Source organism: Diceros bicornis, chromosome 4 (genome assembly GCF_020826845.1).
Source record: "Diceros bicornis minor isolate mBicDic1 chromosome 4, mDicBic1.mat.cur, whole genome shotgun sequence".
Classification (NCBI taxonomy): Eukaryota; Metazoa; Chordata; class Mammalia; order Perissodactyla; family Rhinocerotidae; genus Diceros; species Diceros bicornis.
Window position 1 is genome coordinate 99,412,367 of NC_080743.1, and position 12,716 is coordinate 99,425,082.

The 12,716-nt window shown below is 49.5% G+C and overlaps 1 protein-coding gene across 1 annotated transcript in view; it reads right to left on the minus strand.

Annotated features, from left to right (window-relative positions):
• The window catches only part of LOC131404954 (MAP kinase-activated protein kinase 2), a 46,256-nt gene extending 44,311 nt beyond the window's left edge, over nt 1–1,945 (minus strand). The window contains exon 1 of the mRNA XM_058540181.1: nt 1,497–1,945. Coding sequence (XP_058396164.1) covers nt 1,497–1,781 — 285 coding nt within the window. The 5' untranslated portion in view covers nt 1,782–1,945. The remainder of the gene's footprint in view (nt 1–1,496) is intronic.
• Nucleotides 1,946–12,716: the final 10,771 nt, after the last annotated feature.

The window sequence follows — 12,716 nt, forward strand, 5'->3', positions numbered from 1 at the left end:
ATGAAAGTGTTTAAGAAACTGATATATTTCTTTTCCAACGGTCCACACTGAACAACAACCAAACCCCAAAGCAACAGCTTATAGAAGAAACCAAAGAAATCTGACAGTGATGGGCTAGGTGAAAGCTCTCCCCCAAAAGGGAGGACGAAAGCAGCAAGAAAATAATTTTAGAGGCCTTAAAATCTGGAAATGGGACATGCATGCCCTCTACAACCCTGAAGTATCAGGGTTTTATTACATCTAATTATTATTCCAACAATTCCACCCATAACCCATATCTGAGTTTTGCATTAATAGCTGAAATACAGCTAGCAGTGGGGGTTGAGGGGGAAGAGAAAAATATAACACAGGAAGTATTTTTTTCCTCCTCCAATCATTAAGACACCTCGGGGGAAATAGGCGTGATGTGTCACTTTTAGAGATGTGGTTGGGTCTGAAACCCCTCTGAGGGGAAAACCTTTCTAATGACCCTGAGCACTGGGGACCCACATCTCTTCAGACCTCCAAGTCCATTCTGTTTAACTTCCGAAGTAGGTATTCTCACTTAAATCCCCATTCTTCCCCTACCACACCCCCTTAAAAAAAAAAGAGGTCGGGTTTCCCCAGCCCTAGGATAACGCTCCCTCCTACTGTCCGCCAATCGCTCATGTCCAGGACTCAAGTGGCCATCTCCGATTTGCGGAATCAGCACGGGGCCAAGCCGTGGTTTACACACCCGGTTTACAATGATCAATGGAGCTATGGAAACAGCAGACACCGCCGGAGCCTGCTGGCCTCCCATCTGGAGCCTCGCAGGCACTGAAGGTAGGAGGGGGCCTGCTCGCGGATCAAAAGCATCCCTCCCCGGCGCCGGGGGCGGTGTCCCCGCGGAATCTCCAGCCTTGCACCTCCCGGGCCGGCGCGCCCCAAGGCGGCACGGCCGCACTCGCGAGGCCCGGGGAAGTGAAATCACACATTCCGGCTCCCAAATAAGGAGCGAGACTAAATAAACCTCTGAGATCCGACTTCTCCAAACCAACCGACCAACCAGCTCAATGAGTAATGGGCCTTTTGTGCCCACAGAAAGAAAGGAAGGAGGCAGGAGAGGATGGGGAACCACAACCTCCGAAAATCACTTCCTTGAGCCGGGGTGAAATTAGCAGAAGTGGTCCCGGAGCCAACCGTTGCGACTCGGCTGGATCCCGCTCAAACCCCAAAATGGCAGAGTCCTCACGAGTCCTCCGAGTCCCCACCACTCACCCCGGAGGTGACCGGAAACCCGGCCTCGGCGCCGCGCTCTGCCGGGACCGACCTTCCCCGCCGCCCCCGCCCCGGCCGCGCACCTGGCACCCCCCGGCGCCCGGGACGGACGGCCCGCGCGGCCGCTGCTCCGCGCCCGAGGACAGGGTCGGCGCGGTCACGCCGCGCGGCCGTGCGCTCCGCCGCCCCAGAGCGCGGGGGGCCGTCCCCGGGAGCCCCCTCGGCCCGCCGGCACCTCCCCCGGCCCCCGGACTTACTTTTAGGGCGAATTTCTCCTGGGTCCTCTTGTTGAAGATCTGCAAAACTTTCCCGTTGATGCCCAGTCCCAGGACCTGGGTGGTGACCTTGTAGTCGTCGATGATGGCGTTCTTCTTGATCTGCAGAGTCGACTTGACGTGGAACTGGGGAAACTGCTGCGGGGGCTGCGGCGGCGGCTGGGCCGGGGGGTGAGGCTGGGCCGGGGCGGGGGGCTGCGGCGGCGGCGGCGGCGGCGGATTGGGGAACAGCACCGGCGGCGTCTGGCCTTGGGAGTTGGACAGCATGGTGCCGGGAGACGCGGGAGCAGAGGCGGGAGGGCCCGCGGCCGCCCCCTCCTCCGGCTCCGGACGGGGTCCCCGCCACCCCCCGCCCGGCTGCGAAGTTTGCTCCGGGCTGGAGCCGGCTTCCCCGCCCCGGCCCGGCTCCAGGCTCGGCGGGTCGCGAGGCTCCGTGGGTCCCGCCGCGCGCCGCTGGCGCCCACCGGCCCTGCGCCCTCCCTCCCACCCTCCCCCCGGGGGCCTGGCGCTCGGTGGAACGCGGGACGGCGGGGGCCCGGCCGGGGGGAAGCCGCCGCGCGACAATGTACCCAGCCCGGGGGCCGGCGGCCGCGTCACAGCCTCGTCTGCGTCCGGGGCCCGTCCTTAAAGGGGAGGGTCGGAGGGGCAGGGCTTGGGGAGGCGAGGCGGGGCCGGGAGGCGTGGGTGTGGGGGAGGGGCTGGCCTTAAAGGGGAGGACGCGAGGCGTCGGAAGCTGGAGGGCCGGGGCTGGAGGCTGGGGGCCGGGGGACGGGGAGTGGGGACCGAGAAATCCTAGTTCTTAACCAGCCACGCAAAGGAAGGGGGGAGGCGTATGAAAGTAGCTGCATAATTCAGATAGAGAATCCACTTTTCTCCAATTGTCTAGATCTTTTAGACAGCAACAGCCGAGTGGGAGAGGGAGTATATTTTGATGGAGTGGGATGACTAGTGAGGATGAGCTGGGCGAGACCTCTGGGCTGAGCTGTGCAGAGGTCATTCATCCAGTTAGAGGTGTGAGGCAAATATTAAATGTTCTCTTCGTTTGAACATTTTACTCTGAGTTTTGCATTTCTTTTCTCATAATTTTTTTTGTTTTTCAGTAAAGATTTATATTGTGTAACTATGAACAATTTAGTAATTATACCTTTGAACATTTTTTCATGTAAATTGGCTTTAAAAGGTTACCGAATGGGAAGAGGATGGATACTTGGAGACTGCGTGAATTCGCAGAGTCTTTACCACTGCCCAGCTGTGTCATCCTGCGCAAGCCCTGGCACCCCTCGCACAGTGGGAAGAACAGCAATACATTTTCACAGGGTTGTGGAGAGAATTAGATAAGAAGATGTAACAAAAGGGAAGGTCTAGGGAGTAGGTTCTGATTTCCAATATGGAAAAGTTAGTCCCTGAACCTACAGCCATTTGGAGAAGTGGATATTTTTAAAGAAGCCAAGTCCTAGTCAAGGTTAACCTCCTGTCTCCGGGGAAGATATCAAGGATCTAGCTGGGCCTATAGCGTTGCCCAGATCAGGGGAGGGGGACTAGGGAGGCCCTAAATATAAGCTGCCAGAGGGCCTCTATACACATTCTGGTGGGGTTTGGGGGTGATCATCAAATACATCCCTGCTGACCTCTTCCCTCCTCTAACTAATAGAGCAGTTGAGAAGTAAGACAAAGGAACCAGACAGCTGAAGACAAAACCTCAGCCTAATTTATTGATAAAGTGGTCTTAGAGAATGGGGCTTGACCTACGGCCACATGAGGCCCATAATGTGTCCTTTCAACACTCCAGCGTCCCCTTGTCCAGGGACACCCAGCTTAGAGGGAAGGAGAGAAGGGAACATCCTGAGGATGGGGGCCCCTAGGGACTGAGCCCAGGCTGGGAAGGAGTGAGGGTGGCATGAAAGGCAGGAGCTACCCTGCCAGCACAGTGCCTTCCCCGGTGGGCAGGCAGAGCTCACTCCATGGGCCGAGGAGAGAAACAGCTCCCCTCACACGGATACTCGTTCTTTTCAAGCAGAGTTAATTTAGTGTACACCTTGCCTGTGTACAAGGTGCCACACTGGGCCCTGCATGGTGGATGGCGTCAGTCTGCAGGGAAGAAGACAGATGGGTACAAGCAGGCAGTATCACAAGAGTGGCACAGACACAGGTCTGGGACCGCAGCTTCCTCCCGTGGTGGAGGATGGATGTGGTTAGACGGTTCCCCCATTCCCCTGACCCCTCAAAGAGAAAGAGACTGCCTAAGGCCACAAAGATGGAAAACACCTTTACCTCACCAGCTCTATAGTATTGCTGTCACCTCCCGGAGGCACATGCAGGAGACGTGAGGGACACAGGGATGTGGAGGTGGAAAGTGCCAGTGGCTCCATTTCTTTCTCAGCTGACAGGAGGTCCCTGGGCCCGGCTGCTCAGGCCTCGGGGTCGGCCTTTTTCCTGGCAGAGGGTCACTGGGACCTCCTACTGCTTGGCACTGCGCATTCCCCTGCTTTTCTCCACAAGGCTAGAGAGACGGGGAGCTCTTTTTGGCCTTTTAGAGACCACAAGACAGTGGAACGAGAACAGAATTTAGAGACAAATGACCTGAATTCAAGTCTTTCCTCCTCAAGTTGAGTCACCTTGAGCAAGCCCTTTATCCTCTCTTTGTATCAGAAAAAATGAGAAAAATAATAAAATCGAATTTCAGGGCTGAGTGAGAATAAAATGAGGTAGTATTTATGAGAACTCTGTAAACTATAAATTATCATGAAATAGTAAAGATTATCATTACTGAGGCATTGCTGATTTAGCTCCTCCACTCTGTGCCCACTGCCTGGGGCTCTGTCCCTGATATCTAAGCTACCTTCCTATCTGGCTGGGGCTCTGGGGAGATGCTGAAGCCCAATGGCCTAGGAATAACAAGACAACTGAAACCCCAGCTGGGGACTCCTTCTGGAATTACAAGGGCCAATTAGGCCTAGGGGGCACACAAGGACTCTAAGGGCAGGTACACAGTGCACAGAGATTACATAAACTGCACAGGCGGCGCCCAGAAAACACACATATATGAACACAAACACATCAGCACAATGTGCCTGGCATGTAACAGACGTGGAATAAATGCCTAATGGATGAATAATAACTGGGCAGTGAGATGGGCTAAAGGAAGAAGCACCAGGCAAGAGAGCCCAAGTCTTAAATTCCATCCCAGCACTAACCAGCTACGTAACCTCACGAAAGTCTCTTGCCCTCTCAGTTCCCTCTTTCTCGTCTGTAAAATAATGATCATAACATCTGTCCTGCCTACCTTGTAGAGCTGTTGTGAGGATAAAATGAAATATTTTCTCTGAGGACACAGAAGTCCAAAGTCCTATTTGTATAACACCCAACTCTCAACCATCTGTAATGAACTACTTAAACAGTTTTTATGGATATGTAGAAGCACTTCAAAAGTTAAAAGTCTATGCAAACAGAAAGTACTATTTTTGTCTACTATTGACATGCAAACACATATGCCATGCGCTATTGTACAGAGAGACAATTTAAAGACCTCAGGTACACAGAATTGGATTAATTATCTCCTTGATTCATGATACACCCTCATTATTGGATCATTGGTTCTTGTATCTCTGCTTTTATTTAATTAGTTATTAGTTATTTGTTAATAGTGTAGTAGGCACCTGCGAATCCACTATCCAAAATAAAAACTAGGACTCTGATGATAATGTACATCTTTTTGGGGTTTTTTTTGTGCGTGTGTGAGGAAGATCAGCCCTGAGCTAACATCCATGCTAATCCTCCTCTTTTTGCTGAGGAAGACCCGCTCTGAGCCAACATCTATTGCCAATCCTCCTCCTTTTTTTTCCCCAAAGCCCCAGTAGATAGCTGCATGCCACAGCTGCACATCCCTCCAGCTGCTGTACGTGGCACGCGGCCTCAGCATGGCTGGAGAAGCGGTGCATTGGTGCATGCCCGGGTTCTGAACCCGGGCCGCCAGTAGCGGAGCGCGCGCACTTAACCGCCAAGCCACAGGGCCGCCCCTTTTTTGGTTTTTTTTTTGAGGAAGATTGGCCATGAGCTAACATCCGTTCCCAATCTTCCTCTTTTTTTTTTCTTTTTTCTCCCCAGAGCCCCAGTATGTAGTTGTGTATCATAGTTGTAGAGTTGTGGTTCTTCTATGTGGGATGCCTCCTCAGCATGGCGTGATGAGCGGTGAGTAGGTCTGTGCCCAGTACCCGAACCGGTGAACCCCGGGCCACTGAAGCCGAATGCGTGAACTTAACCGCTACACCACCAGGCCGGCCCCAATAATGTACATCTAACTAGGTGGTTCCTCCATTCCCCACAACCCATTTCTGTTTCCCCAGCCCAAGATAACCATTATCTTGAATCTTATGTTCACCATTCCCTTGCTTTCCTTTTATGTAGTTTCATTTCATAAGGACACATAAAAGGTATAGACGTCGGACCATAAAAGATAAAGCTCATAGTATCTTAAAAGGGATGTGGATAAGAGTGACTTGATCAGCAAGATGAGGTTAAAATAAGGAAACATCTTGTCATCGTTTCAAAGTATTCCTCACTTTCTCATGGTGATGATGGTGATGATGATGACGACAATGATTATCAAGTGCTTACTCTGTGCCCAACGCTGTGCTCAGCCCTCCACCTGCATCATCTCATTCAAATCTCATACAGATCTGTGGCAGAGATTGCTAGTTATTTGGGCCAATATCCATTTCCCCCCTCTTTGATAGTAAAGAATATTTAGCTAAGCACATGACTGCCTGGAATAAAAATTACATTTCCCAGACTCCATTACAGCCAGTTATGTTCATGAGATTAAGTTATAGCCAACAACTTGTAAATGGAAGTGGTTCAAGGGAAGAGGTGGGTCCTTCCCCTTCTCCTCCTCTTTTCTCCTTACTGCCGGCTGGAACGAAAATTCAACAGCTGGAACTTGAGCAGCCATCTCAGATCATGAAGAGGAGGCCACAGGTTGAAGACGACAGAGCAAAAGGATAGAAGCAGCCTAGGTCCTGGACAGTAGGGATCCATCATGTCAGCCCTAAACCACTTACCCAGACTTTTCTATGAAAGAGAAATAAATGTTCTTCTTGTTACAGTAACTTATGTTCTAAATCTTCTATCCCTCACAGCCAAACCCCATCCTAACTATTACACAGCCCTACGGGGTATATGCTGTTATCCTCATTTATCTATTTTATAAATGAGAAAACTGAGTCCTAGAGAAATTAAATAACTTTCCTAGGGTTACACAGCTAGCAGAGGACAGAACTCAGGTCTTTCTGACCCAAAGTCTGTTGTCATGGCCCCCACTCTAAATCCTGAGCAGAAATATACCCACATATCCTTCTTGATGTCAAAAACATGGTATCTGCCATTTGGGGCAGGAATGGCCTAAAGAGGTATGGGCTATACTTTTCATTTTAGATAAACTTGAAATCTCCCACACTCCAATTTCCTTCCATCTTGGCCTAATCTGTTTTAGAGTATAGGTCTGTGTTCATTTGAATGGCTGAGTTATATTATAGGGTAAATCATGAATCCACGACAATCTCTCTTCTTCAAGCTTCCCCCACCCTGCCTTCACACTATCAGAGAGTAAAAATTTCCTATTTTACTATGATGTGACATTATGAATGAATGACAGAGGGTAGAAATCTATAGAAGTGGATTCTTGGAAATTTTTAGATAACGTGCTCTTGATGATATAGGATCATCCACAGGCTGTTGGATATGCATATGCACACAGATAAAGTGGCCTTTGTATCTGTTGCTAATATGTACGAAAACAAATACTGCACAAAAGAGCATGATTCACAGGCAAAGGTCTGTCCACTGAAAACTCACCTTTGGAAAGGAAAATACCTTGAGGCCAGAGAGAGATAAACAGTCTTCATATCATAGGCTAGTATTTCTTTGATAAAATGAGAAATTCTCTAAAGCAAAAATGACAACTATATAAGAATCATGAGTCATAAAAATTTCTAAAATCTCTGAAAGTGCTAAGGGCTGATCCACAGAAAGAAATTCTACCCAAAGCAAGTGCTGTGGACAATGCCCCATGTGAGGACATCTCAGAGGGGAAGAAATGCTCTGCGCCCCCACCCCCAAGGCCCATCCTTGGACAATTTAATGCCACAGCAGAGAGCAGCTGGAGCAGAGGGGAAGAATGGGACTGGAAAGAGAAAGAAGGAAGTACCACAGGGGAACAGAAACTTAGCCTCTGCACATCAACAGACATAACATGGTCCAAAGGGACTGCAAATGGGACTAATTAGGACTCCAGGATGCCTGACTAACAATTCTGCAGCTTAGTATGGGAATGGAGGAAAAAGAGGTAAATAGTCCACCGCATTCAAGATGGCCCAAGACTGTTGTCCCTGTATTAAAAGCTTTGCCCCTCCAGGCTAGCCTGTATCCAGCACATCAGTTACAACTCAGATGGGTATTCAGCCTAGAGAGTGAATTGGGGAAGGGAGAGAAAAAAAGGGGATTTACCATCCAGGAACACAACCAGGCTGTGTCAACCCAAAGGGTCCTTCAGTCTTCGCCTGGTGACCCACTGACCCCTGGATTTTTTTCCCCCTCTCACTTAAGTAAATGGAAATGGAAGGGTAGGAAAAGTAGGGAGGAGATGTGCATATGTGTATGGTATGAGTAGTGATTTCCTAAGGATGTAAGGATAAATAGCTTCACATGAGAACATAATTTGGAGGCAGCAGAGCATGGTGGAATCAAATCCTGGGTTCAAATCCCACCTCCACCACTCACTACTATATTAACTGCACCTCAGCATTCTCTTTGTATAATGAAGAGGGTGACAATCTCCCCTAGAATAAATAGACATGCAACATTTTGGACTGTTACTGACACACAGTAATTGGCCTCTATAAATGTGAGCTGTTATTATGCAGCAGGTACTTTCATACCAATCATCTCCTTCAATCCTCTCAACAAGGCTGTACTTAGTGTTATTTCTGCTCTTTTGATCATTGAGAACACTGTGGCTCAGAAAGATTAGATAACCGGCCAAAGTCATCACACTAGAGCAGAAGAGCTGGAATTCAGACTCATGCTGTTTTCACACATGTCAGAGTCCATGTTCCTAAATGCTCCTGTCCAGCTACCTGACACCTGCCAGGCCACTCTGGGGAAGCCGTGCCAGCCTGCGTGCGTGGCTCAGGAGAGGGAAACACAGTCTGCAACCTGCGCAACACAGTCAGATTTCAAAGACTCTCCCTCTAAGACAGAGAGTTAAAGGCAACAAATAAAGTCATTTAAGCATTAATGAATTGGGGATCCTAGCATGTTGTAAGCTTTTGAGGAAGCACCTAAATCTATGAGGTACACGTGGGATAGCCTACATTTTATTTTGTTTTTGCTCATTCCATGACAGAGGTAGGAGCTCATTTTTTTCCCACATTTCTCATTAGGTTATGAAAACTATAATATCGTAGAGATGAAAAGGACCTATGGACATCACCCAATCTGTCTCCTTCTCAAAGACCACACCTACATCATTACATAGACAAGTAGGTGTGTGACTGTAAAAACTTTAGGCTCTCAGAGCTTCTGGTGCCTTGCCACACCACGAGAGGAAATTCCTTCTTTTGTGTGATCCATATAGCGTATGTTGCAAGCAAGTCCCTCTCATTCCTGGAAGCTCTCATTGATGCTGGCAAGGGGTCTACCTTGGTGCTGGGTAAACATCTAGAGCCCCCTCCATGGGAGCAATAGGTGTGGGGGAAAACTGGGTGTGCTGGAAGAGAGAAATTGGCATGTGGCCCAGCCTGAGACCTGCACCTGCCCCCCCATCAACTTGTACCCCCTTTCATATCCACAAACATTGACTGAGCACCAGTTAGTGCCAAGTATTGTGTTGGACATGGGAATGCCCAGAGGCCCCTGATGGGCCTTGAGTGCGTAGAGAGGTTATATATATGTAAATGGAGATGGTTATGTATATGCATAACATAAAATTTGTCATTTTAACCATTTTTAAGTGTACAGTTCAGTGGCATTAAGTACATTCACATTGTTGTGCAACCATCACCACCATCCATCTCCAGAACTTTTCATTTTCCCAAACTGATACTCTATACCCATTAAACAATGACTCCCCACTTCCACTCTCCCCCCTGGCCCCTGTCAACCACCATTCTACTTTCTGTCTCCATAGATTTTTTTTTTTAAAGATTTATTTATTTATTTTCCCCCCAAAGCCCCAGTAGATAGTTGTATGTCATAGTTGCACAGCCTTCTAGTTGCCGTATGTGGGATGCGGCCTCAGCATGGCCGGAGAAGCGGTGCGTCGGTGTGCGCCCGGGATCCGAACCCGGGCCGCCAGCATCAGAGAGCACGCACTTAACCACTAAGCCACGGGGCCGGTCCTTTTTTTTTTTTTTTTTTTTTTTTTTTTTTTTTAAAGAGCTCCATAGATTTGACTACTCTGGGAAACTCATAAAAGTGGAATCATACAGTATTGGTCCTTTTGTGACTGGCTTATTTCACTTAGCATAATGTCTTCAACGTTCATCCATATTGTAGCATGTGTCAGAATCTCCTTCTTCTTTTAAGGCTGTATTGCATGTATATTCCATTGCATGTATGTACCTCCTTTTGTTTATCCATTCATCCCTCCATGGACACTTGGGTTGCTTCCACTCTTTGGCTATTGTGAATAATGCAGCTATGATCATGGCTGTACAAATATCTGTTTGAGTCCCTGCTTTCAATTCTTTCAGGTTTATACCCAAAAGTTGAACTGCTGGATCATATGGTAATTCTATGTTTAATTTTTTTAAGAAATGCTATGCTGTTTTCTGTAGCAACTGCATCATTTTACATTCCCACTAACAACGCACAAGAGCTCCAATTTCTCCACATTTTAGCTAGCACTTGCTATTTTCTAGGTTTTTTCGTTTTTTGGTTTTGGTAATAGCCATCTTAATGAATGTGGCCTTGAGAGGGTTTAAGTGTGGTACTCCACGGCTCATAAACAGGAGAGATTCATCCAGAAAGTCCTCACTGAAAAGGTGACATTTGACCTAGGCATCTAAAGATAGGCAAGAATTCTCCAGGTGGAGGAGGAAAACCCCATAGGAGAAAGAAGTAACACTGAGCAATGGAATGGAGAGAGACGAGAAATCACACTGCCCATTTAGAAGTAGCTAGTGGAACGTAGGGTGTGTAGGGGAGAGTGTCAAGATAGCAGGTGAGAGGCAGATTTAAGGGCTAGAAATTTTCCACGAAGGCTTTGGACTTTTTGGGCAATAGGGAGCCATTGGTAATGTATGTGAAAGTGCTGTGCAAACTTCAACACATTATATAAATGTAAGAATTTATGGGCCGGCCCCGTGGCTTAGCGATTGGGTGCGCGCGCTCCGCTGCTGGAGGCCCTGGTTTGGATCCCGGGCACGCACCACCGTGCCACTTCTCCGGCCATGCTGAGGCCACGTCCCACGTGCGGCAACTAGAAGGATGTGCAACTATGACATACAACTATCTGCTGGGGCTTTGGGGAAAAAAAAAAAAGAATTTAGAACAAAAAGGAGAGAAATGTTTTTAAAGAAACAAATGTACTAAGACTAATACACAATACCTGGAAAATGGAGGCAGCTTCTGGCTTCTACCAGGGAAGACACTGGGTCCCCAAGGTGCTGGCACTGGCCTATCCCCTCCCTGTTGGCTCCCAAGTACAAAGGTGACAGAGCAGCACAAACAGCCTGCCCCTGTTGCCCTCTTGGCTGGAGAGGGGCTGCTGCTATCCATTAGACAAGAGAGTCGTGGCTTATGGGCCTGGGGGGATTATAGGAGGGCAGTGGGCCCATCCTACTCCCTCTGGGACCACTGCACTCAGCGATGCGTCCGCCTCTAGTGCAAGATTCTGAGTCGTTCACTCAGCCACCTGCCTCCGACAGCCCCCTTCTAAGCCTGAAGTCGGGCCCAGATGAGGCCTCCCCGATGCAGTAGTCTCACTGTCCCTTCTGCCATGAGGGCAGGGGCAAGGGACTCTTCTCTGTAATTTAACATACAAGCGATTTACAAAATCACAGAATTCTTTCTTTTTTTTGGAACCTTTAATACATTCCCATGGTACAAAATATAAAAGTCCAAAAGGACACACAGTAAGCTGCTCCCTCCCACCCTAACGCCACAGCCACCCAGTTCTCCACCCAGTTTCTCTGTATCCTTCTAGAGGTATTCGAGCCACTCCAACCATCCACCCAAGAACTAGCAGGGACTGGGTTTGGCCTAATCCTAAACTCAGAAGGCATGCTGTTAAGAGGAAAACCCTGGACCAGCCATGCCGCCGAAGTCAGAAGGCTTGGACAGCCCGTGGGCCAGCACCAACTTCCAGCGCGGCCTTCGCTCTTGGGTTCCTGGGCTCAAGCCATCCTCCCAAGAGTATGAGGCTTCTCCTGGCATGGGCGAGGGAAGCCTACAATTCCTTGTGGAGGGATAGGGAAGGGGGGACGACAGCCAAGGGTGGACGACAGCCAAGGGTGGGAGCTGGGTACCTGAGTGGGGAAGAGGGTGGGACAGATCCTGAAAAAGGAGAGATGGGGGCAGACGCTCCCTGGCTGTGAGTGTAAGCCAGGACCCCAAATCTGGGGCAGACTGGCTGTGCACTTCTGTCTGCAGAGCCGCTTGGTGCCATAGCCCCTGTAATTCAGGTGGAGAATGACTGGAAGAGTAGCAAAGAGGGGCACGCGGACAGCCTTGCCCTGGGCCTTCTCCAGACAGGTCAGGACTGAGCAGAGGTGTTTCTTCAAGTCCTGGTGTAATCACAGCTGCCTCGGCCACAGAGCTCCCGCCCGCGTCACTCCCCAGGAATCTGGTTCTTGTTTACCACGAAGAAGTGTGGTTATTACAGAGCCCAGTGGCCCTCCTCCAGCTTCCCCAGAGAGCGCGTGGAGGAGCCCAGGGTCTGGGAAGGGAGAGCTGCTGAGTGGGAAACCCAGCAGGCTTCCTGGGGGCCAGCCCCTGCCAGGGCTCCCTCTCCAAGACAAGTGGAGAGGGGCCTTCCTGGGCCGAGATACCTGGGACCTGTCTTCCTAAGGAGCTGGGAAAAGAAAGAGCAGAGAAGCAAATGAAGGCGAACAGGCAAGGAACAGGGTCAAGGAGCCAGGAAGAACTGGATTCAGTGCGACACCACCTATTGTGTGACCTACGCTTTGTTAAGAAATAACTGGAACC